The sequence below is a fragment of the Arvicanthis niloticus genome, chromosome 9, assembly GCF_011762505.2.
Source record: "Arvicanthis niloticus isolate mArvNil1 chromosome 9, mArvNil1.pat.X, whole genome shotgun sequence".
Classification (NCBI taxonomy): Eukaryota; Metazoa; Chordata; class Mammalia; order Rodentia; family Muridae; genus Arvicanthis; species Arvicanthis niloticus.
Window position 1 is genome coordinate 31,482,639 of NC_047666.1, and position 24,698 is coordinate 31,507,336.

General features: G+C 50.0%; 1 protein-coding gene across 4 annotated transcripts in view; it reads left to right on the top strand.

Moving 5' to 3' along the window:
* The window catches only part of Slc6a6 (solute carrier family 6 member 6), a 71,355-nt gene that overhangs the window by 14,997 nt on the left and 31,660 nt on the right, over nt 1–24,698 (top strand). For 2 of the 4 annotated variants that reach the window (XM_034511534.2, XM_076940122.1), the window contains 3 exons: nt 171–214; nt 12,799–12,915; nt 24,244–24,483. In XM_034511534.2, the coding sequence (XP_034367425.1) occupies nt 12,897–12,915; nt 24,244–24,483 (259 nt within the window). In that variant the 5' untranslated portion in view covers nt 171–214; nt 12,799–12,896. The remainder of the gene's footprint in view (nt 1–170; nt 215–12,798; nt 12,916–24,243; nt 24,484–24,698) is intronic. The other 2 variants (XM_034511535.2, XM_034511536.2) reach the window with 2 other exon arrangements.

Here is a 24,698-nt window from a genome sequence, read left to right on the forward strand (position 1 = left end):
GTGTGTGTATGCATGCTTGAGATTCAGCATCCTTCATCCCTGGTCTGGGTCTAACAGGCTCAAGGAGGCCCCTCTCTTTAGCATGTGTGTTGAGGGTCACCCATGGTCAGACCTGGTCACCCTGGGCATGCAGGCCCTGACCACACCTCTTTGCTTCCTGTTTGCAACAGGTGCAGAGCCAGTGCCACAGCCTCTTCAGAGGAGCCTCTCAGGCGTAAGTAATGTTTCAGCCTCCTTATGGGCACAAGCTCACCACTACCATCCACAGCATGACACCATGGGGGAGGAGTCTCCAGTTTAGTGTGTCCTCCAGGCTTTAGAAGAGAAGATTCCTGAGATGGTCTTATTCTTGACACCTCTGGGTGGAAGGTCATTTGGTCTGCCTGTACCCATGCTGTAGCAAGGAGTAGCTGAGGTGGACATCATTGGGGGGGGGGAGGGGGAAGGAGGGAGCAGGAGCTCGGATGAGGTGATACTGAGCCCCACCGTCAAGGGGGCTCTAGCTCTAAAGACAGAATGCTTCAGCTTTTGATCTCAAGTCTCTCAAATCTCTTCCGTGTGTGTGTGTGTGTGTGTGTGTGTGTGTGTGTGTGTGTGTGTGTGTGTGTGCGTGTGTGTGCGCGCGCACTGCTGGGATAGAAAGGTGCTAATTCTGAGCTCTAACATGAGCTACAGCCCCAGCTTCACTGAAGGTTCTATTTGAACGGAACTGAAAATGTTCAGTAAAGTTGTGAGTGAATCTCAGTGAGTTTCTGATGGTCCTGGGGTTGATGCTGGCCAGTGTGTCTCATCCCTGTCCACTGCTGTAAAGGACCACATGAATAGTATTTTTGCTGAATCACTGGGGAGTAAGTCACAAGTGGGGTGCCCCTTCCCCTCGTCCTTCATGCATTTCCTAAGAGCAAGGCCATTGTCTTATGTAACCACAGCTTGATTATCAGCCCCTGACATTTAACATTGACAAAGTTCTCATATCTAATTGGCTGATTGTCTTGGTACTACGCCTGCTTTCTCTTCTCTTTAATGTTTCCCTCACTTCTTCTAGTTCAGAATCCTAATAGTGCCTGCAAGGAAGATTTGCTTTCAGGCTGATTTAGCTGATTTTAAACTTGGGATTCAAAGTCCTTTAATCTTGACATCTACTAAGGAACACTGGAGTGTGTATGTGCACTCTCATTCCAGGGTCATTCCAAGAACACTCCAGGTTCAGGTCCTTGCCCTGCAATCAATCTGTCCTGCCACCTTGTTGATCTTGTGACCCACCTGTGGACCCTGCTCTCAAATCTGAGAACTCCACCTTCCTAGAGATAATTTTAATATCTAATCTCCTCCCTCTTTTCTCTCTTCTTTTGCATGGCTCTGGGGTTGGAGCTTTCCAGTATAAACAATGCTCCATCCTGAACTGTTCTCTTAGCTTCCTAGGAAGGTCTCTCACTGACACAGGGCTAGGGTATGGTCAATTTGGGGTCATCTGTGGAGCTCTCATGAGACCCTTCTTAACTGCCACTGTGGCCAGACCCCATTGCACTTTTGGTCAATTTCTGACCGTGCCCCTGTATCAAAAAAAGCCAACTGGAGACCATAGGTTCTCTGAGATATGCCCATCCCCAGAGACTCAGAAGACCTCCCCCACACCCCGCCCCCAGCAGCTGTTGAGTGAGCAGATAGCCTTCTCCGTTATGCTCAGAGTCTCCACCTTAATGGTCATGTGTCAGGGATACTTATTGCCTGTGAGAACTGGACTTTCCTGGAAGTGTAACACATTAGCTTGTTACAACCCCAAGAGCCATGTTACAGCCTCAAGAGCTGCAGGAGGTAGGAGTTCTTGTTCTTTCTGTAAAGATGGCAGATGAACAGGTGGAATGCTTACTGAGTGCCAGCCATGGCCACACCTTTCAGCAACTTGGGTGCAGACTTTGAGTGATGTTGTCTCCTAAGTACTGACAGCACCATTGAGCAGTGCAGACTGGGAAACTGAGACTTAGGGGTGCCTCCCAAGTTCTCACAACTATGAACCCACTCGCCCAACTCTGGTGCCTACTTGGTGGCACTACCCTCCCAATAGGTGGGGAGTCCCTTCCATCCCCAGCTACTTCCCTTTTCCAAGGTCTTCCTGCTGCTGGTTAATGAGCAGCCAAGGATAGTGGAAGCCAGGGAGGCCACTGCTTGCTCTGAGGCTGGAATGTGAGTTCTGTTTCTAGATAAAGAGTCTTGTGCAAGTAGCTGGCCCCATGGGGCCTGGCAACCTCATAGGCAGAGCATAGATGGTGACCGTGCTGTTCCTCCTCAGTGCTAATTCCAGATGCAGACCAGGCTACCCAGGTGGGCACTTTGGCCCTCAGACTGCCTTACACTACTCTTGTGTAGCCCTCTTGGCTTGCTGTTTTTGAAAAGTCTCCTGGCCTCCCCTCCACCCTCCACGGGGTGGTCAATGACCCCATTGCAGGGAGCATATTACATGGGGATGATACACAGTCTGAGTTTTGGGTGTGGCCCACCCCCACACATTACATGGGGCCTCTGGTTTTTGGGTTTCCATCAGAGAAGGGAGAGAGATATCTTTTTAGCCTTACAGTGGAGAGCATAGGAATGAGATGTCAGGCAAGTCCAAGTTCATTCCATGTGTCGGGGCTGGGAGGTGTCTCAGTGGCCCTTTGTAAGGCCTGGAGTGCCTTCTCTACAAAACAAACAAAAAAAGCTCTTAGCCCAGCCCCAGCCTGTACCTGTTGTGTGACCCTGAAGGGAGTCACTAAACTTCTCTGAGCCTCAGACTCTCCCCTCTATAATGGAGTAGTTATGTCCAGCCAAGAGAGCTGCTGTCCACTGCAGGATGGGGGTTGGCAGAAACATGGATACTTGGTGAGCCCAGGGGAATTTTATGGGCTCAGAATGACTAACAGAAAGAGTGCCATACATGCTAAAAGAGATTCCTCATAGGAGTCCCTAGAGAAGCTGCAGACCCACGATTAAAGAGGCAAGTCTACCTCCCGGAGTGCTGTTCTCTGGGGTGTTGATTTCTGGGGTCCTTGTCCTCTGGGATGCTAGATACTCTGAGGGAGAGACTATGAGCAGGGCATGCCTTCTGCTTGTCTGTGGTTGCCCATGTCCTGCTCCCTGGAGGCCTCCACGGTGAGAACAGACTTATTTATCATGTCTACTCTGCCTATAAAAGTCATGTTTTCAACACAGAAATACCAAAAGGGGAAAGTCACCCTTCCCACCACGCAGAGGTGACCACAGTATAATGGAGTGGTGTGTGCATTCACACATATGTCCATAAGCTGATCCTGGTGGAACATGTGTGTCATTCTACAACAGGGAGGCTAAGGCATGAAGGTCTCTCTAGCCCAGGCTTTATTTGGCTTAGGAATTTAAGGCCAGTTGGGGCTTCAGAATAAGAGCCTGAGTTGTTAGTTTAGTTTTGTTTTGTTTTTTGTTTTAAATAAAAGATCTAAAGCCAGGCCATGGTGACAGAGGCAGAGGCAGGCAGATCTCTGAGTTTGAGGCCAGCCTGGTCTATAGGGTTTCAGAATAGTCAGGGCTACACAGAGAAATCCTGACTAGAAAAATCAAAACCAAACTAAAACCAACACCAAGCCAAACTAAAAGATCAAAAGATCTGGAACCCTGCTGTGTTGTCTGGGCTGGTCTAAAACTCACTTGCTTTAGACATTCCTTGGTCTCCTGAGGAGCTGGGACCACAGGTATCTGGCCTACGGTTTTTGTTTGTTTGTTTGGTTGGTTTGTTTTGTTTTTTTTTTTTTTTTGAATGGAGACAGGTAGAGGCTGGCCCTGGCAAGCCCCCGGAGGTACATTTCCATTTTCCTGCCTTTTTCCTTGGCTAGACCCTGAGTGCTTTTTGGGCTTCCTCAGTCTTTCTTTAAAGCCTCCTCCCTGTCATGTGGCTGCTTGTGAGTGCTGGACTTCCATTCTGGCTTATCTCAAACAGCCTGCCCTCACCTCCCCACCCCCACCTCCACCCCCCACCCCCGTTACCAGCCCCAGCTCCCCAGTCTCTATTCCCATCCAGGGAGCAGTCAGTCACTCAGATTTACTTACAGCTCGCCTGCATTGGGAATCTTCTTTAATCTCTAACAAAACTGTCATTTTTGAACTTAAACAAAAAACAACAAACAAACAAACAAAAGTGATCCAGGAGTGGTGACACATGTCTGTGATCCCAGACGCTGGAGCCTGAGGCAGGAGGATAGCTAAAAATTGGAAGCCAGTCTGGGATACATAGAGAGTTCCAGGGTACTTGAGGAAAGCATTTATTTAATCCCCAAGTGAGAAATTGTTTTTAGTTATGCTTGCCAATAAAACACTCTACAGTGAACAATGCCCTGCTATTTTTTTATTGCAATAAACTATATATAATGTGTAATTGATCGTCAGTCTTGGGAGGAGGGCTGGGTGCTGGGGATGGAGCTGGAGGAGTCAGCAGGCTAGGCAAGTGTTCCACTCTGAGACCCACCTGAGCCCCATTGTAGACCCTCTGCTTTCAGGGCTCAGTAGGGGTGACAGTGCCCCCCTACAGGAGCCAGCTTTGAGCTTTTCTGTCTTGACTCCCTGACCATACCTGCACATATCTTATACCTTGATGCAATGTACAAGTCCTCCCCCTTCCCCACATGGGGATGGGACCCAGGGTGCATGCTCGCCTCAAATTCATCTACTTAGATGCGCTTCTCTTCTGGGCTATCCATTTTAAAGATGTGCAGACTCCCAATGTCGAGTCTCAGGTTCTCCAGAGACCGTACTCTTTGATGCTCTTACTGACATCAGTGACAGCTTTGGGCTACTAGGAGGAAGTGGCAGCCCTGCTCCAGGGACACTTCTGCCTTTGGGGCCTCAGAGAAAAAAAAAAAATTAAAGCATCTGACCCTAGACCTGTTCCTACCCAGCCCTTCTGATTGGGAGAAGACTAGAAAATCCCAGAAAATCAAAACCAAAAACCCATCAACACTGGGAAGTTAAAACCAAACTCTACCCTCTAGTGACCCCAAATCCATTCCTACCATGTGTGGCCTTTGTCAAAACGTGCATGAAGTCATGCATCACAGCCTTCTGGGAGGATCAGGAAAGAAAAAAAAAAACAAAAGTTTTTGGTACAGTGACGGGCATATAGTAATTGCTCAATAAACAGTAGCTGTCATTGCTGCACCTTCCTGCTGCTGGTATGATTGGGCTCTGCTGTTTTGGAGAAATCAGGACACACAGGCAGAGCTCTAGTTTTCACAATGCTTTCTGCATTTGGCATTCCCATAGTCATCTGAGATAGCTCTTACCTACCCCATGTCACAGGTGGGAAAACTGAGGCCCCAGAAGGCAGTGATAGTCTCTGACTCTTGTTTTCCATGCTGGGACATGGGTTTCCTCATAAATGCCAGGGCCAATAGGTCATCCTATCCTGGCCATATTTGTGGCCAGAAAGCTTGGGCCTCAATGACAGTGCCTCAGGTCAAGCTTTTTGTCCTGGTGCTTGGTCCTAGCAGGGGTCAAACAGGAATTCTGTCAAGGAAAAGGTCTCTTCAGGAACAAACAATCTCTTGGAGATCAGAGGTGCTCTCCACTCTTGAGAGAAGTTTCTGGAAGGTGTTTCTATTTGTTCACCTATTATTAACCTGGTCTGCAGAGGGAGCTGGCTTCAGACTCCCCTGCAGGAGATCCTCCACTTTTTCACCGACTTGCAGAGGGGTCTTAGGCAGCTGCCCCACCTCTCTGGGCTTCTTTGCCCCATTGCCCCATGAAAACAGAGGAGATGGGTCACATGTTTCCAGATAGGCTTTTGGAGTGAAAATGAGCAGATATGAAGCCCCACTGTCACTTAGAGGCTGCATGCTATGGTACAAGGAGCTCCTCCCTCATTGTGCCAAGTATTCTTGTCTGTAAACCACTTGCCCTGTGAGATCTGTGGAGCACAAGGAAACACTGATCCTGCCCAGGTCCTGATCCCTGCTCAGCCCCAGCTTGGTAGCTTAGTGGGACACCTCTAGGGGTCACAGCTCCCAATCCCACTCTTGTTTTGGCTGGCATTGTTCTGCCCATCGTTTTCTAGACTGAATCTTTGCCTCTACAGTTATCTCCCCACTGTTAACCATCCCTGCACCCCTGCCCTTCATCCCTGGACTCTTGTTCTTGCTGTTTTCTAACGTGATTTTTTTATCTGGGGCCCTTGTTCATTCCTCTTACAGGGCCTTCTCTTGTCTTGTGGGGGGTGGGAAGAAGAGAAGGAGGAACTTGGGAAAGGAGAGTATGACACCTTGTTTTTCACACCAGGCAGCCTGAGTATTCAAATTCTCATACTGTGCTTTGTGTTTTGTGCTGGGGTATGGATAACACAGGGATCCTTTGAGACACTGGATAAGGTTGCCAGGTAAAATACAGGGCACTGACTCCATGAGAATTCACATGTATCACTCTGTAAGCCACTCTGTGAGTCCTTTGCAAGAACGACAAATGATCTTAATTCAGCCCCTGAGTTTGGTAGTTTTAAAAGCATGTGCCTCTTATTAATGCATCTGTCTAATGGTCACAGGACATTGGGGGGAGGGGGTTGCCACATGTAATAAACCAGACGCTCAGGGACATCTGTCATCCTAAAAGAGACAGAACCAGAGTGGCCTTTGTTCTTGGCTTTTGAAACAGGGTTCTACTGTGTAGTTTTGGTTGGCTTGGGAACTTACAGTGATCCTCCTGCCTCATCTTCCTGACTGCTGGGGTTATAGGTGTGAGCCACCACACCCAGCTCTTACAGAGTAACCTTTTCCAGGCTGACTGATGCCTGGGTCCTATGGACAAGGAGAAATGTCACCTCGGCTTCTCACCTGATCTGCTTGGGGCAGGATCTTGACCTTCCCTTAGTCTTTGTCCTTTTCAGTCTGAGAAAATTTACCCTTTTATCTGTTTCTAGCTTTGGTATCCCGGGGAAAGACCACGGCTGCCAAGAGTGCTCGGTGGCAGGGGAAACCGGGGGAAACTCTCTGAAGCATATGAAAAATGAAAATCGAAAGTCTGGTCCTCAGTCATCAAAAGCTGTGGACTCTCGCTGCTGTGGGTGTGTTTGTTTGCACTTCCAGCTCCTGGGAGGTGCAGAGCTCATGGCTTCCCTCAGCGTCACATTGAAACTGAGGCCAGCCTCAGTTACATGAGACTGTCTCAAGAAACAAATGTAGTCGTCTTCTCAGTGTTTCAGTCCCTGTATCCCAGGGACTCAGAGGTGACTGATAGACCCCCCTCAGCCTGGAGATTCCTGGGGCCATGGGAATCTGAAGCTATCTTGTTATGTGTGCCTGTGCACATGTGCTAGGAATAGAAACCAGAGCTTGCCACAGCCAGGCAAACACTCCCGCACTGAGCCTCATCTCTGTAGAGATGCTCTGGACACTCAGACTATTTCTGGAGGTCTTAAGCAACAGGTGGGCAGAAGCCCGGAAGAGCATTGCCCATAGAGGAAGCAGCGTGTCTAAATGCTTGGTGTGGCCGAGAGTGAAAGTGATGAGCGACTTTCAGGAAGCTAAGTCTTGGCCTGGTGTCTCTTCTCGGCAGGGGCGGGGAAGGGCAGTAGAGAAAAGACTCTCATCTGGTGACCTCAGAGCTGTATGTTGTATCCATTTGTTGATTTGGTTCCACTTAGGGGAACCAGACCCTGGGGACCAGTGGCCATATTCTGTAGCTCCAAGTAGGGGCCATAATGTTTTGGTGATGGGTATCCATGAGAGAAAAGGCACAGCGGGGCTCTCACCCTAACGCAGTGACTGGAGGTCTTGGGAGAAACGTAGTTCTGATGAGTCTCACCTAGTCAGACATTCCACAGGGCTTGGGGGTTGACCATAGAGAACCAGTCTGCTAAAGCTCCTTGTTTTACACGTGATGGAGAACCAGAAGATCTGGTGTTATCCCCGAGGGACACACCACCAGTCCTGGCTTTGTTTCTTCCTTTGGTGGGGTTGAGAAGGGCCTGGTCTGGGTCACTGCTTATTTGGAAAGCTCGAGAAATAAAAGCTGGTTGGGGCAGAGGGTGTGTTATGTCTCCTGGAGCAAATCTGATCCTGTGCTGCAGCCCTTCCTCCAGCCTTCCCTTGTGTAATTTAAGACGGTCCATTTAGTAGGTGGTGCTACTGAGGCCCTCTGGGAGAAGCCAGGGTCCTGAGGTCAGCAGTGACCCATTAAATTCCAATTAAAATCTAGGTGAAGCAGTGGAGGAGGCCAGTAGATTTAGGGACCAGACTCTCAAAAGGCAGTGTCTTCCGCTATGGACTTCAGAGAATAAGACTGCAGAAGCCAGGGGAGGGACCCTCCTTTCCAGCCATCAGTCACATGACACCAGTATTAATGTAGAACTCGGCCACGGAGTGGGGGTGGGGGGAGGTCAGAAGGAACTCCTTGACCAAATAAATAGATGAGTCAATTAAAAAGGATGGAGTTAGGGGCTATTTATAGTGGTGGCCTGAATCGCAGGTATCCTTGCCCCACGGAGGAAAAGGAGACCTTTTTTGGGGGTGGCCCAGGCTGTATACATGATAACTAAGCTGATTAAGCCTTGGCTTGCAGAGGGTAGGACACTGGAGTCATAGTGGCGAGCCCTTGAGAATGACAGCTCAGGAAAGGTGAGGGGCAGGAGTGCTGCTGGGGCAGGCAGGGGGTGGGGAGGGGCTGTCAGCTTGTGGAAATGGCTTGCACTGGGCCAGACTCAGGAGTTGACTGTCTCCACCAATGATAGTCACAGAGAGTATCCATTCCCTGGACTTTGGCCTCCTGGTTGAACTTAATGGTTGGGGAAAAAAAAAAAAAAAAAAAGCCCTCTCTCTTAACTGGAGGGATTGGTATTTAGCAATTACAGCTGGTATCCCTGACGCTCACCTGAAAAACACTTAGCAAGGTCTGTGTGGCATGTCTGTTGCTGCTGTCCCTGCCATCTGCCACATAGCTGCCACACCACGTGGCTGCATCCAGCCTGAGAAGGCAATTATGATTTGGGTTAGCTCTGGAGATCTGGGCTCTTAACTTGGTGTGTGTTGGGGGCAGGGGGGCAGGTTGCCACTGTCAGTACTCTCCTGTGCCAAGTTGAAGGGGGTAGGACTTTGTGGTGTTAAAGGTGATAACCTGGAAACAATCCTGAGCTCAGCAGTTAAGGATCCAAGACTCCAGAGTGTGCTTCTTCCTGCGTGTGTAAACCTTGGTCTGGCGGCTTAACCTCTTGAGCCTTGGTTGGGCATCTACAAAGTGGGGCTATGGTGCTCATCTCACTGGCCGGTAAGGGTTTTGGATACCTACAGCCAGGCATTTTGGCATGTACTGGCTGAGCAGGCAGGTGTCTCTTGGTGTGCATATGACATTTCCAGAGTGCTTTTGTTCCTGCAGGCTAAGATGTTCTGACGTCTCATTGCCTTTGGACTAATTAGGAGATAAGTGAGCGGCGGCAATCGCCAGAGAAGGGTTTAAGGGAAGAAGGGAAATATTTAGCCTGATTAAAAACAACTGTTATTAGGTGGAATTATATAAAGCATCCAGAGCTGTGTGGCCACATGTCAGCTGCAGTTATTATTTCAACCATAGGAAAACAGTTGGAATTAGAGGAACAAAAGGTTGCTATGACTACAGCAAACCCAGGTCTTTCTCAGTGCACCTGGGGCAGACCCAGCCCCCGCCTGGAACAGAAAGTAATCTGAGGCTACGGGAGAAGGTACAGGATTACTGTTGGGGAACCAGAGCCTCATTGCTGGGAGATGGGTGTAGGCTGGGCAGGGAGGGCTTCCCTGAGGAGGTAGCATTGAAGATGGAGGAAAGCCAGAAATATATTGGGATGCCTGGGAGTATATCCCACTGTGAATTGCCAGGGCCTCCATGGTGATTAGAGATGGTGGTAGGAGGTCTCCCTTTCTAGCTTTAGCTCCACTAAAAGACATCTTATTTCTCGTGTGTGCTCTTGTTCTCTCTCTCTCTCTCTCATTCTCTCTCTCCCCTCCCTCTCTCCTTTTCCCCTTCTCTCTGTCTCTCTCTCCCTCCCCCTTCATCTTTCCTTCCCCCACTCTCTCTCCCTGTATCTCTGTCTCTCTCTCTCTTTCTGTCTGCCTGTCTCTGTCTCTGTCTCTCTCTCTTTCTGTCTGCCTGTCTCTGTCTCTGTCTCTCTCTCTCTCTTTCTTAGTGTTATACTGAGGGCAGATGGAACCAGGGGCTATGCACATACTAGGCAAAGCTGCCACTGGATAAGCCCCTGATGGAGATGATTTTTTTATGGTTTATTGAATGTGTGCCTTTTTATATATATATGTGTACCACATGGATGCAGTGCCCACAGAGGCCAAAAGAGGGCATTGGATCCCCTGGACCTGGAGTTACAGATGTCTGGGAGCCACCAAACTCTAATCCTCTGCAAGAACAGAAAGTGCTCTAAACTATCAGCCATTTCTCTAGCCCATGGAGTTTTTTTTTTTGTTTGTTTGTTTGTTTGCTTTTTTAAAGAATGCAAGTTATTTTCACCATGATGTCATGATGTAAAAGAGAAAACATTTTTAATAGCAAAACATTAAGAATGGGCTGGGGTACATCTCAGTGGCTAAGTACATAGCATTTGAACTCCTGGACTACTATCTCCAGCACAGCAGGAAAAAACCTGAGATGCTAAAAGGCAAGGACTCTGTCTCACAAATAGTACCAGCTGGTGATGCTGTCCCAGATGGACACTGGTCATCAGCTTACACAGCCATGGGGCAAAAGTCCTCGGGAAGACAAGAGTAAGAAGCAGTGATCGCTACTGTCCTCAGCCATCCACAATGGGAAGCTCCCCTGAGTGGATTGAAAATGACTGATGTAGACGAGGAAGGGGGAGAGAGGGGGGCAGCAGAGGAGGTGGGGTGTTACAGAGACATCCCATGTTTGAGCCCAGTGGTTCTAGAGATCCAACTGGACACTCAGCAGGGCTGTGCCTAAGTCCTAGCTGCCAGAGGTTTAGGGAGAATGTCAGTCACTTTTGTCATTGTCTTGTCAGCTGGGGCTCTGAAGATCCTGCAGTGCCAGGGTTCATCTAATTCCAGGAGTGCTACTCAACAGGGCCATTCTCTAGGGACTGCGTTGTGAGCTCTCTCTCTCTCTCTCTCTCTTTTTCTTTCTCTCTGCTGTGCCTATGTGCCTGTGTGTGGGAGGAACAGTGAGGCTTTATAACTCCAGGCTGTGGGTTTCCCAGCCAGCTGGTTCAAACCTCACTCCAGTGAGAGGCAGTCTGGCCTCAGCAATGGAGATTGAGGCCTTCGAGGTCTGCCTTACTGTTGGCATCCCATGGCAGGTATTTCTCTGGCTGGGAGTATTCTGTTTCCACCCCTGTAGAAAACTGTGTTCCCTTTTCCACAAATCCCAGACATGTCCCTGTGGCACAGTGCTGGTTGTGAGAGGCTAGCATGGCTAATTTGTGCCTTTCTCAGGATGCTGAGTTGAGGGGGACCTTCTGTATCCATGGCTGCCCACTGTGGTTGGGTGTGGCCTGTGACACTTTGTGTTTAGGCCTCAGAAGTCAACCCGCCAGCCCTCGCCTTTGTCTTTCAAACTCCTCCCAGTTAAGAAGACAGATGAAGTGTGTTGGTCTTGTCTAGAGTTGAAAGCTTGCTGGGTTACCTGGGACCAGGGCTTGTGTCTTCCCTAAGCCTGGTTTTCTCTCTTTGTGAAATAAAAGGAGTGGGATGGTGAGGAGCAGCCACAGAAGGGTCTCTGAAAGGCCTCTGGCTTTGCTAGACCCCCAGTGTATTCAGGCTGGCACACATGCACTGCATCAGCCAACCAACGGCTCTTCCACTGGTCAATTTTGTTTGACATTTTATCCAGCGCCTCCCAGGTCACAGCCCCACCCTTCTCAGCTTCCCTTGATTCTAAGACTCCTGGGAAGCGGATGTAACAGGTGAGATTTCTGGGCTCCACCTTAAAGATTTGAGTCAATAGGTCCAGATGGGTCTAGGTACTCACACTCTGGATTCTGTCTCAGGGTTCTACAGACTATCAGGCCAAGAGCTGGCTGGCTGGGAGTGGTAGAAGCTGATGGAGATTTCTGAGTTCAAAGGCCAGCCTGGTTTACATGATGAGTTCTGGGCCTGCCAGGACTTACACAGTGAAACAATGTATCAAAAAAAAAAAAAAAAAAAAAAAAAAAAAAAAAAAAAAGATTGAGACACTGAGGCTTCTCAAACAGATCTTGAAACTTTGCCCAAAGTTTCTCAGTTCTGGACCAGAGTGCAGCTCTTGGTGAATGCTAGGTTTGATGGGGCAGGATCTGTAGCAGGATCTGAGATGCACCAGAAGGCTTCCAGTCTAGGTGGAATACCCTTAAACATCGGTGCTCCAAGCACACAGGGCTCGAAATGGGGAATGCCAGGAGAATGTGGCGGTCCTGGGTTACAAAAAGGGGTCCCCACCTACCCACCCAGGATTGGACAGAAGGAGCCGGTGACCTTTAGGTTCTGGGTGAAGTTCAGAGAGAGCTCTGCAGGAGCTGGGACTCACTGTCTTGAGCTGGGGTTGACCTGGCTGCCAGGCAGAGTCTGCTAGAAGTGGGGTGGTGGATGCCATGCCTCCAAGAAGTTTTCAGCAGCTAGTGTGTCTGCATCTTGTGATGCCCACCTAAGTGGCAGGTCATGAGAAGGCAGTGTTGTGCCCTCAGTGGGCATCACAAGAGCTAATGTGGGCTAGCAGCGGAGAGGCAAATGCGGGGGGGTTGCCCTGGGAGATGCCCTGTGCATGGAGGAAGACAGCTGATTGTGTCAGCCTCCAGATACTCCCCACATGGATTTTAATGCTGAGTTTTTCTTCTAGCCAAGCAGTAGCTGGTGTTAGGCACCATCTTGTAGCCCTGGAAGCCGCTGCCACCGCCACCCGCTGCACCAACGTCCGTCAGCCTGACAGAGTTAGATATGACTCCCGTGCACCCAGGTTTGCAATGGGAGTTTATTCTCTGCCTCTGGCACCTACTATCTCCACAGGGTGGGGGTGTTAGGAGTGTCCCCACTCCCCCCACCTCCCTCCAGTTCCCTCTTTGGAGTCTCCTGTGGCCATCGTGTTGGGCTACCCATGATAGAGTGTGGTAGGGCCATGGCCTTGATTTCCTCACCTACAGAATGGGGTTGGTTGTATCTGGGTGTGCTTCCATGGCCCCTACCATGCAGCTTCCAAGTGAATTCCCTGGTACTTGACAAGCCTTTGGGGAAACACCACAGCAGGTTCACCACAGAGTCACCCGGAGAGCTAGCTACTCAGGAAATGTGTTGTGTGATAGAAACTGAAGTGAAGATTTGGGGCTCTCCAAAACAACAAAGAAAAGACTGCTCATCTTCTTGGGGAAGCTGTGCTCTGCGGCTGGGAACAGGTTCCAGGTCATCCTTCCTCTCTTCGGCACACACTCTAAGTGTGTGTCTGTCGCCAGGCTTTGCCTTGTGGCTCTGCAGGCTATGCCTGTGCTGTGTATCAGCACGCCCCTTGACACTCTTTGATGTGTTTACTGTGATTGACGTCAGGAAGCAGCTAGGATTCTCAGTGGGAGGCGTGAGTGACAGACAGCTGAGCACAGGCTGGTGGTGTGGTGAGAGAGGCTATGAGGCCATTGCCCTGGAGGCTGGCTGTCACTGCCTGGTGAAGGAAGGTTCTGATCATTACTCTTGGATGGTCTAGTGTCCCTCATCTAGGGCACTCTGGAGCTAAGGTGGGGTGTGAGAAAGCATCCTTTGAAGATCCTAGGAGGCGGGGTGAGGAGGCAGATACAGTGTCTCCTTTGTTCAGAACAGAGGGTGGCTTTGGGTAGAGGGTGCCATGCTTTTAGGTCCATGGTCTGCTTGGGCTTTGGTGTAAGTAAGGACATCCTTCCTGTGGGGGAGAAAGAAGCATTAAAAGAGGAACACTGCGGAGAGGGGTGTATTTAAAATATTACCCAGACATTGCGCCCACTGCACAGAGGGCAAGGCTGAGGCCCAGGGGCAGTGACTTGCCTGAGGTCCCAGAGCAGAGTATACTGCCTGCTCTCCATGAAGCCACAGCTTCAGACAGCACCAATGATAAAAATTAGGGGCCTGGCAGCATGGAGGGGTCACAAGGTGGCCTGACTAACACTTGGGGCTTCTCTTGCATTTCTGCAGAGAGAGAAAAGAGAAAAGGCCTCTCTGCTTCCCTTTCATACACAGAGTACACAGGTGCAGCCTTGAGTTTCTGGAGCTTGAAAAGGGAAGTTTGAGGACGTGGTAGAGGCCTCCAGGAATAATCTGGGGCTTCACAGCGCCTGTGCCAGGACCCTGGTGCCCCACCCCCACTACAATAGACCCATGGCTCTGATGCTGGGGAAGTGACACTGCTAGACATGAGTGACAGCCCTGTGGCTGGGTGAGTCGGTGCCAGGAGCTGGTGCCTGCTGACTCACCCTTCCCTGGCTCCTCAGCTGAGGGGGAGAAGAGAGGGGTGGGGGGGAGGGGCAGAGCTGCCCCTTTACAGCCTAGAGCTAGTCCACCTAGCGACTAAAGGAGACAGGTGGTTGGCCTGGTCAGGAGCTGAGCGAGGCGTCCCTGAAGCTTTGTGTGTACACAGTCTCCAGGTGCACACACCCCAGCCCTGCTTCTAAGACAGGCCCTGGGCACCCTGGAGACACCATAGTGCAGTCATGTCTCCTCACTTCCTTCTTCTCCCTCCCCCCATCAGTTCCCCCTCTTTTCTTTCCACCTTCCTCCTCTCTCCTCTTCCTCCTTCCTCTGCCTCTCCCCTCCTTCTTGCCTTCCTTTCTCCCCCACCCCCCCTCCTGCCTAGCTTTGTTACTAGAAGCTGGAAGTCTGCTGAATAACATTTGGTGACTAGGCCCTCCTCCCCCAACCCCCAGCCTAGACTTTGGGTGTCCAGCTCAGAGGGGAGGGTCTTTCATCTCTCAGCCTCTTCTTACTTTGGAAGCCCCTCCTGTCTTTCCTATGAACTTCCCATACTTTGTGCATTGCTTTCCCACTGTCTCTGATCCTAGGGAACAATAGAATGACCCTGTAATCAGACCAAACAAGTAGATGACAGGCAGGTGACAGATGGGGCTTTGTTTCCACACAGCCCGCCTCCTGCCACCAGGGAGAGCTGCTCCTCTAAGTCAGGCCTGGAGCCACGTTTTTTGTAGAAGAGTGACCCTGAGCTTTGGAGAGCTGGGCTTCATCTCTGGAGTCTGGTGCTAGCCCTGTGCTGACAGATACTGTCTTCCCCATATCACAAGTAGTGGCCTTAGGAAGATCACCCACTGGTCCTTTGCACACAAAGCAGCTGCCTTGCACCCATCCCCAGAGTAGCTCTGCTCAGGGGGACAGAGTGTAGCTCCAGGGTTTGGGGTTAAATGACCCAAAAGATCACAGAATACCCCAAGTAGGCCCTTTAGACTCACCTCCTGAGCTGAAAGGAGGGCTAGCCAGGGACTCAAGGGTAGCTGGGGCTTGTAGATAAAGGGTTTTTACCCCTCAGAGGGACAGTGGGACACTCAGGATAAACCTAAGTTTAAACCTGGCCTGGAGGTCCTGTGCCCACAGGCACTGGTACCCTCAGGCCACCTGTTTATTTGCCAGGTCTAGTATAGCTGTCTTTTAAGTTTTGTTTATTTGTGTTTTTGAGACAGGATATGTAGCTCTGCCTGGACTAGAACTTGCTATGTAGACCAGGCTAGCCTCAAACTCTCAGAGATCTACCTGCCTCTGCCTTCTAAATGCTGAAATTAAAAAGAGATATACTACTATGCCTGGACACACACACACACACACACACACACACACACACACACACACAGATGAGCTACCATGTGAGTACTGGGAATGGATTCCAGGTCCTCTGGAAGAAAGAGCAGCAGGTGTTCTTAACCACTGAACCACCCCTCCAGATCCTAGTATGACTGTCTTTGTGAATAGTTTCCCCTCCCCTCAGAATTCTATTCCCCCACATCTTCTAGGTAAGTCTCAGCTTAATGGCGGTGTGGTGGCAAGCATGAACTGTCTGGCTATAGATTCCAGAATCCATATCATTCTATCTTCTTGGCCCTGTAAGCTGGTAAAAGGTATTATTCAATTTTGCAGGTTCCATCTGGAGGTTCTCTGGTGTCCTGGGGGACACCAGTGTCCTGGATTCTGGGTATAAATCCTGAGAATTTGGGGCAAGAGTGTCCCTGCTCTGATACTCAGCCTCCTATCCCAGGCTTCAGAGGGGTGGGGCTGCAGCCGGATCAGGAGTGGGAGGGATGCCGGGTCCCAGGTAGACAGGCACCCTGCCCCGAGATGGAAAGCTAAGGTAATGCAAGTTCACTTTCACTCGGATGAGAGCAAGGCTGCTCATTGTATTGTGCTCTGTTTCTGGCCAGCAAAGCCGCCAGCTTCCTGGTTGACCTCATGGGGACAAACCATTGTGGCTCAAGCCAGCGAGCCAAGTATATATATCCTGATAAGCCTCGCCCTGCCTTCACTGGGGTTATGATGACTGAGCTGGGCAGTGGTCTGACTGAAGTGGACCTCGAGGGGCCCAGGCTGGGTCACCCCCTTTTTCTTTGTGTGTAGAGGACGATGTGCTAAAGAAGTTAGAGAACAGACCAGTGCGATCCAGATCTCTTAAGACACCTCGGAGGATATGGTCCCAGGGGATCCCGGTCCCAGAGGCACCTTTGGTGTTGGGAGCCTAGAGGTGCCCATTTTCTCTGTTCCCTGCTCTTCTGGTTTGCCTTTGCCTGCCAGACCCCTGGAGATGGTTCCGTTGTCATGCTTGACTTAGCCTCTTTGCACAAATAGAAAATCAAAAGATGAAAGCCATAAGATTCGATCGAATGATTAAATCTGTTAAAGGTGTATGTACTTAAAAAACAAAGACTTTAAAAAATTAATTTCTCTGTAATTTTTTTTTGAGCCAGTCTCATGTAGCCCAGGCTAACCTGAAACTTACTATATAGCTGAGGATGACCTTGAACTCCTGATCCTGGTGCTTTCTCTTCTTTCAGAAGCTGAGATTTGCTAGCTCTTATGTTCTCTTAACAGAAGCATTTACACTGCTTAAAAGGCAGAGCTGCATTGTCAGCTCACTTGATTCAGTGAGCTTGCTAAACACTTCTTAGGGCCAAGCATGGAACCTGAGCAGAACAGCATACCCTTGGCAGACAATTCTAATGGATCACAGCCCTCCTACTCAGACATTACTAATGGATCCCAGCCCTCCTGCTCCTTGTACCTGTAGTCTGTAGAGACTGTACCAATGAAGGGTACTTCTGGTCTGTGAGATGTTCTTGCTGACAGAAGCAGTCCCCTGTGCACAGTGTTGTTTTATCTGTGTCCACAACACAGTCCCATGACCCCTGGTCCAGCCTGTCACGTCATGTGGCCCTTCACTTCCCTGTTTGTCCTTGAATTTGGTTCCCTAATTTGTCAGCTGGCCCAGTAGCTTGTCTGTAATTTTTTTTAAATTATATTTATTGAATGTATATGGGTTTGTGTGTGCACAGATCATACTGGCTGTGTGAAGGTCAGAGGACAACCTACTAGAGTCAGTTTGCTCCTTCCATCATGTGGGTTCCAGGGCTTGTGGCAAAGTGCTTTTGCCCACTGAGCCATCTCATCAGCCTGTAGCTGGCTGCCGCCTCTTCCTCCTCTTTCTCTTCTTCCTCTTCTTATTTATTCAAAGGGTTTATTTAGTTTTATTTTATGGGTATGAGTACTTTGTCTGCATGTATGTCTGTGCACCACATACCAGCCAGAGTGGGTGCTGGATCACTTGGGGACTGGGGTTACAGGTAGTGAACTACCATGTAGGTGCCAAGACTCAACTAGCACCCTCTGGAAGAACAGTAAATGTTCTTAACCACTGAGCCATCCCTTCTGCCCAGTAGCTGGCTTCTTAAAGGCACCAGGCTCTATTTTAACTTGTGAAGTTGTAGAGATGTCATCCATGACACTCACAAGTGGTTGAGAACATGGCTTTGGAGGTTTGGGTAGACCTAGGAGCCATTCACAGCTCAAGTAGGCATCATGTGGCCATGACCGAGTGACTTCACCTCTCTGGATGGGGTGCCATCAGCAAGGTGATGAAGGCATGTTTGAAGGGAGTTTACTAAAAGAATGCCTGGGGGACCTTTGTGTAGTGCCGAGGGAACATGTGGGTACCATTAACCATTACGTGCAACTCTTTTTTTTTTTTTTTTTTTTTTTTTTTTGGTTTTTCGAGACAGGGTTTCTCTGTGTAGCCCTAGCTGTCCTGGAACTCACTCTGTAGACCAGGCTGGCCTAGATGCAACTCTTTCTCTTCCTTTATAATAATATATATATTTTTAAATGTAGATGAGTATGTCGCCTGCATGTCTGGTGTGCCTGGTGCCCACAGAGGCCAGAGGAAGGTATTAGATTCCTTGGAACTGAAGTTACAGATAGTTGTGAGGTACCATGTGGATGCTGGGAATCAAACCTGGGTGCTCTTAGCCATTGAGCTATCTCTTCAGCCTCTGTATTTGCTTATTTATTTTTGTTTTGAGACAGGGTCTTTGTAGTATAAGTTACTCACCATGTAGCCCAAATTTCTGGCAGTCCTACTGATTCAGCCTCCCAGATGCTGGGGTTGCAAGTGTGTGCCACCATGCCTGGCTTGTAAGTTTTTAAAATTGGCAATAATTGAATATATTTATGGTATATACAACATGTAATTTTAATGTTCTATTATATATACAAGTATTTAGACTGAATATATGTCTGTGTACCACATGTGTGCAGTGCCAAGAAGGCTAGAGAGGGCATCAGACTCCACAGAACTGGAGTTTTGTTGATGGTTCTGAGCTACCCTGTAGGTGCTGGGAACCGAACCTGGGTCCTCTGGAAGAGCAGCAAGTACTCTTAACCACTGAGCCATCTCTCCAACCCAAGATGAGAATTTTAGATACATATCTGTTATAGAATGGCTATATCATCAAACCAACTGTCTTACATACTTACATATAGAGAGAACATTGAAAATCTATAACTCTCTTGATGGGTTTCAAATGTATTTTATTATTTATTATAATTATTACTACTACTACTACTACTTTATTATTAAAGTATATTCCAATGAGGGAAACGAAGCACAGAGAGGCTGCTTCTTGCCCTGGGTCTCCCAGCATCTTTATGGCCTCCTTTTGGAAGCTTACTCCTACTAATGCTTCTGCAGTGGACAGGGAAAGGACGGAAGGGAGGCTTTTCTCTGGAAGAGACACTACAAAGGGGTCTAGCCACAGGCTCACCTCTGCAGGGGACCTCCAGGCTAAGATGTCTCCATGTGTACAATGGGCATGGCCAGTCTCCTGTCCCAGTTTTGAGAGCCGCTCACACTGTGCACAGAACATCTCGTTCCTCCTGCAGAGGCTCCCTGAGCGGCAACCCAGTCTCTCACCAAGCTCTCTGTGAGGACTTGCTGCCTGCCAGGCACTGGGGTGGGCTGGGGACAAGCACAAGAGGAAGCAGACCCGTGCCTGACTCCTTGATAAGAGACACTGAATGGTGAAAGTGCCATTCATTTTAATCATTTCTAGTTGGGGGATCTTTTGTTTGAGATGATCAAGGTTCTACAGAGGAATGCTAACACTGGAACTTGGTGCCCCCTTGTCTTAGAGTATAGAGGAAAATGCTGAGGAGGTAGAGACAGCTTAAATTGACTTCAAGACCTGCTTGGCTGGTACATGATGTCTGAGGGCCACAGGGGCAGGAGCCGTGTCTGAGTCCCTGGTCTGTAAGCTCTGCATCGGACAGGCTGCTTTTCTGCCCCAGCATCCCTATGCTTGTTCCATAGGCTCTTCTGGTCTGTACTCTGCTGTAGACATGAAGCAAGATGGGGATTCTGGCTCCATCTGCCCTGGCCCCTGTGTGTGGCCTGAGGTGGGCTACCATTTCTCTGCTTACCCATCTGCTTCATGTGTAGGAACATGAAGTCTCTGTGAGCTGTGGAACAGCTTGGTGGTAGAGAGCATTGCCTGGTATGTGCCGGGCCTTTGGTTCAAACCCCAGAACTACATTATACTGGTGTGGTGGTGCTGGCCTGCAGTTCCAGCACTGTGAAGGGAAAGGTGACAGCAGGAAGGAGGATCAGATATTCAAGGTCATCTCTGCTACTAGTGAGTTCAAGGCCAGCCTGGGACACATGAGACCCCATCTTCCCCCTCTGCACATCTCCCTTCCTGTCCTCCAAAGAATGACAGAATGGGAAACTGTTCTGAAATAGGTTAGCCTGCATACTAAGTGTCGATGTTTTCAACCTGGCCAGAGAGTATAAAAGTGCATCTGGCCAATGCCACTGGCCCCAGGGTCAACCTGACAATGTGTGTCAAAACTTGTCAGCGATCTTCAAGCAAACTAGCATCCAGGCACAGCCACATCTGGCTTGCCACCCCTGGAAAAGGGACAGTGTTCAGTATGGGGAGGGACACTTAGACCTGGAGCTTTTAACTCCATGCATTCTAATCACCTGTAGCTGTGGTAACCACGAGGAATCTCTCAGAATGAAAATTAGGCGTCTTCACCACTGCCGAACAACCCTGGGCCCCGAGCCAAGAGAAACAGCTCCTGGCTTGGAGAAGCAGGCTGCAGGCAGATGGTGTGAAAAGGACTCACTTCGCTGTGCTGTGGCCACTTGATCGTATCTGGGGTGGACTGGTCTAAGTGTGAGTCTGTAAAGGTGGACCCGAGGGAGAATGTCTCAGGAAGTCAGGCTGGGCCAGCAGAGGGCTGGCAGAGGCAGAGAAAACCTTGGTCTGTGTGATACTAGCTCATTCCAGTGACCTGGATTCAGCGAAGGCTGAGCCTTGTTCATATCTCCCTGAGTGGGTTGAAGGCCTTGTCCACCATGGGGTTGGTAATAATGATACCAGCTATTATTTTAGGGAGTGCTTGCTACATGCCATTTGCTGTTCTGAGCTATTCTGTGCACCCCCTAATTTCTTTTCTGTACCCCACAACAGACACTACTGCTCCACAGATGAGAACATTGAAGACCAGAGGCTGAGTATCTTGCCTAAGGTCATTCAGCCCTTTTAAGTGGCTCTCAGCCCCTCTGTCAAGTCTCATGATCCCTATAGGGACCAAGCTGCTACCACAGGTCCTGGAGCAGCCAGCATAGGGCATGAGAAGAAGCTACAGCATTCCTGAGGGGCCAGTGTTCCACAAGGGGGGATGGGGTCTAAGGGTTTGTAAGGGTCTTGCTTGAGACTTAGCAGGGCCAGGGGGTGGGGTGGGCCCTGCATTTCCCTTTAGCAGTGAGCAGAGAGCTGGGGTCCATTATGAATGTGATTTTTAAGCTGCCTTCAGCTGCTGCATGAGAATAGACTGGGGGGGGGAACAGCAGAGCAGCAAGGAGACCTATGAGGAGGCAGCTGTAGATGCCTGTGCTAGGGGCTGCTGGCTGAGAGAGAGGTTGCCATGGTGACGGGGACATGGGGGTGGATGCCAAGAATGTGCAGAGTGGATCTGCAGGTCTTGCTGCTGGAATGGTATATTGCAGGGCTGCTGGTCAGGCACACGCGGGGGTCTTGGAATAAGAATGCCAAAGGAAAAAGGACAAGGTGCCTGCATCTCTAAAGGTGCCAGTTCTCTAAAGGCAAGTGGGTTTGGACCACACTCCCACGGATAGGATAGTGAAGAAGGATCAGACTCCTGGAAGCACCTGAGTGACCAAGGCGTCTCCATGGAGACCTCACCATGCCAGCCACAGGACAGGCATTGCACTGCCTCTCTCAGGCCCCAGCCACTATGGTTCAGTCTCCGGCGACATGAAGATATATGGAGTCCCAAGAGTATCCAGGAATAGATTCCTTAGGTAGCATATCAGTCTAGACACAGAGGCCTATGGGAACCCTCTATACTCAGGGTTCTCTGAGAACAGACTTGTTAGTAGGTCTGGGGGCCCAGAATGTAGAACTAGGGCTGTCAGGACAGTAAGCCACAGGGCATCAGAATCTGCCTTCTTAGAGGACCAGCCTTGGCTAGTAGCTGATAGTGACGTAAGGAGACCCTTATCCCACTCCCATCTCTCCCTAGTCTGGAGGCTGCCCTTTTCTTCCTCCTCTCCTCTTCTTCCTCCTCTTTCTCCTCCTCCTCCTCTCTTAAGTTTAAAGGCTAGGCTGACCTTGTGAAGTCTCGAGGACTGAGACGTGTCCGAAGGGTGGATCAGCCCTTCTCAGTTGGAGGCTCCAGGTCATTCTTGAGCAGACCCTTCCCTGGGAGGGAGCGGAGCCCCACATCCTCCAATTATGCGCCCACCACAGGCCACAATGAGCTGCTCAGATAACCATCGGGGCTGCTGACCTGCTGCAGGAACAATGCTGGCTGCTCGAGCTGTTTTCACAGTGGCCACAGACCTGCAGAGCCACGAAGCCCCGGGGGAGCCTTAGAGAAAGGCCATGCGGATGCTCCCCCAGACAGAGGAAGGACTCCGGGGTCTGCCCAGTGGCTCCAGGAAGCCTTTCTTGGTCTGCTTGCTGCCAGATAGTGAAACAATTGGGGTCCCCCACCCCAAGCCAGCCAGTGAGAGGAAGGAGGTGTGGGGGAAGTGAAGTTATTGAGCTTCTGGACCTCTGCTTCTTGCAGAGCCCCCCGGGGACCTGACATGTCATTTCTGTGTACCTTAACGTCTCTGTCAGACACACTAAGCCTTAGCGCAAGGCCTCACCATATCCACCTTAGAGCTGAGGTTCTGTTGGCATAGCAGCACTTTCCTGATGTCCTACTGTGTGCTGGGCTTCAGTGGTATAAACAGGACAGATCCTTATCTCCGCAAGCCTATGGTCTGGCTGTGGAGAATGCAGCAGCTAGGAAGTATGTGCATGGCCAGCTCAGTTGCTGTTCAGGTAGGGTTGGCTGTGGGAAGACAAATGCAGCCAAGCAGGTGAAGGTACCCTCCCAGAAGGGGTGCGCTGGGAGCAGCACGCCCTGCATGCACTCCAGTGGGTGCTCAGATGAAGAACACAGTTCCTGTGTTTCTGACCTTCCAGTTTTGTAAGAGAACTTCAAATTTTCCATTTTTCCTCCGAAATCTGATACTTCAGTGTCAGCTCCCCGCTTGGATGATAAAAGACAAATGAAGAATGTCCTAGGCTGTGTGGCTACCTTCGCTGTCACTCTTTTTATTCTGTAGATAGGGAAGCCGAGGCTCAGAAAAGAACAGGAAGGGCCACTAGCTCTAGGTGCCCCCAGCCCAGTCTTATCCTGCGGCTCTGTTCTATGTTGTGTGTAAGTCAGTACACACAGGGCCCTGACTTGACACGGGGCTCTAATGTGCTTGGTTACCTTTATGTGTTCTGTGATGGTATGGATGGATGGTGACCACCACTGGGTGTGACACTGCCTCTCAGCTAAGCTTCAGAGACATAAGGAGAGACTAGGAGAAGATGATGAGTATCAGCTGGTACAACCCTCCACCCAGGTGGGGTCCAAGCAGGAGGTGCCTGAGGGTGACCCTGAACTGTGCCAGGAGTTTAGGCCTCCTTAAGTCTGAGACCAGCTGGCGTCAGAGAGCGAGACCCCTGCTCTCTAGGATCCATGTGTTCAGCCTGGAGTCAGCAGGACTGAAGAATGGATACTAAGTAGCAGGCCCTGGTTCACAGTCTGGGCATGGGACCCAGGCTTTCCTTGCAGGTTCCACACTTGCTTGTCCCCTGCATCATATCCTCAGCTGCCACAAGCATCCTTGTATAATTCTGTATACGAAAGCCTTATTTTTCCCCCTGCTACCAAAACATTCTGTAACTGTCCACTTTCTATACTGTAATGATGAAGCCTGTTTTCTCGGTGTTGTGTCCTATACAACACTATCTTCCTGCTTTACTTTTTCACCTGGGAGCAGGTGCCTCCTGTAGGTCAGGCTCTCCACTAGGCTCTCCACTGAGGCATAACTGAGATGTGAGTATGCTGGTTCATACTTCAAATTGGAAAAGTTATCTGTCAGTGTGGAGAGCTGCAGACAGGCTTTCTCTCTCCTTTGGAAGATGTCTGGAACTGTCCATGGGACATGGGCTGAATGAAATGTGATATTTGGGGATGACAATCCTGGGCCACCAGTGCTTCCGGTTTAGCTTGTACCTGAGAAATGAAGCCTGTTGCTTATATAGGTTGCAAGTATTTTGGGCCTGAATTTTGAGACCCTTGGGTTCTAGATGGCTTTTTTGATGGGGACTGATGGAGTGACAAGCTCCCACTGAAGCATGGGGAGGTTAGAACTGGTCTTAAGTCACTGGAGTAGGCCTCGTCATCCATGTTGTTCTGCCTCCAACAGAAAACGAGGAGATGGCCACCAAGGAAAAGCTGCAATGTCTGAAAGACTTCCACAAAGACATCCTGAAGCCTTCTCCAGGGAAGAGCCCAGGCACACGGCCTGAGGATGAGGCTGACGGGAAGCCCCCTCAGAGGGAGAAGTGGTCCAGCAAGATCGACTTTGTGCTGTCTGTGGCCGGAGGCTTTGTGGGTTTGGGCAACGTCTGGCGTTTCCCGTACCTCTGCTACAAAAATGGTGGAGGTGAGTCTGGGTCAAATCGAAGGCTGGGGTCAGAGTGTGAGAGATCTATTCCTAGTCTGTGTCCTTTCCCAGCCCAGGGATACCCTGCCCAACTGTACCTCAGACACAAGGTCAGCATGCCTGAGAACAAGGTGGTGTGCTAGCCTCCGGCTATGTTACCTTCTGGAGGGCCCTCCCTTACCCTCTCTGATCCCCTGTCCCCTCAACCTCAGATG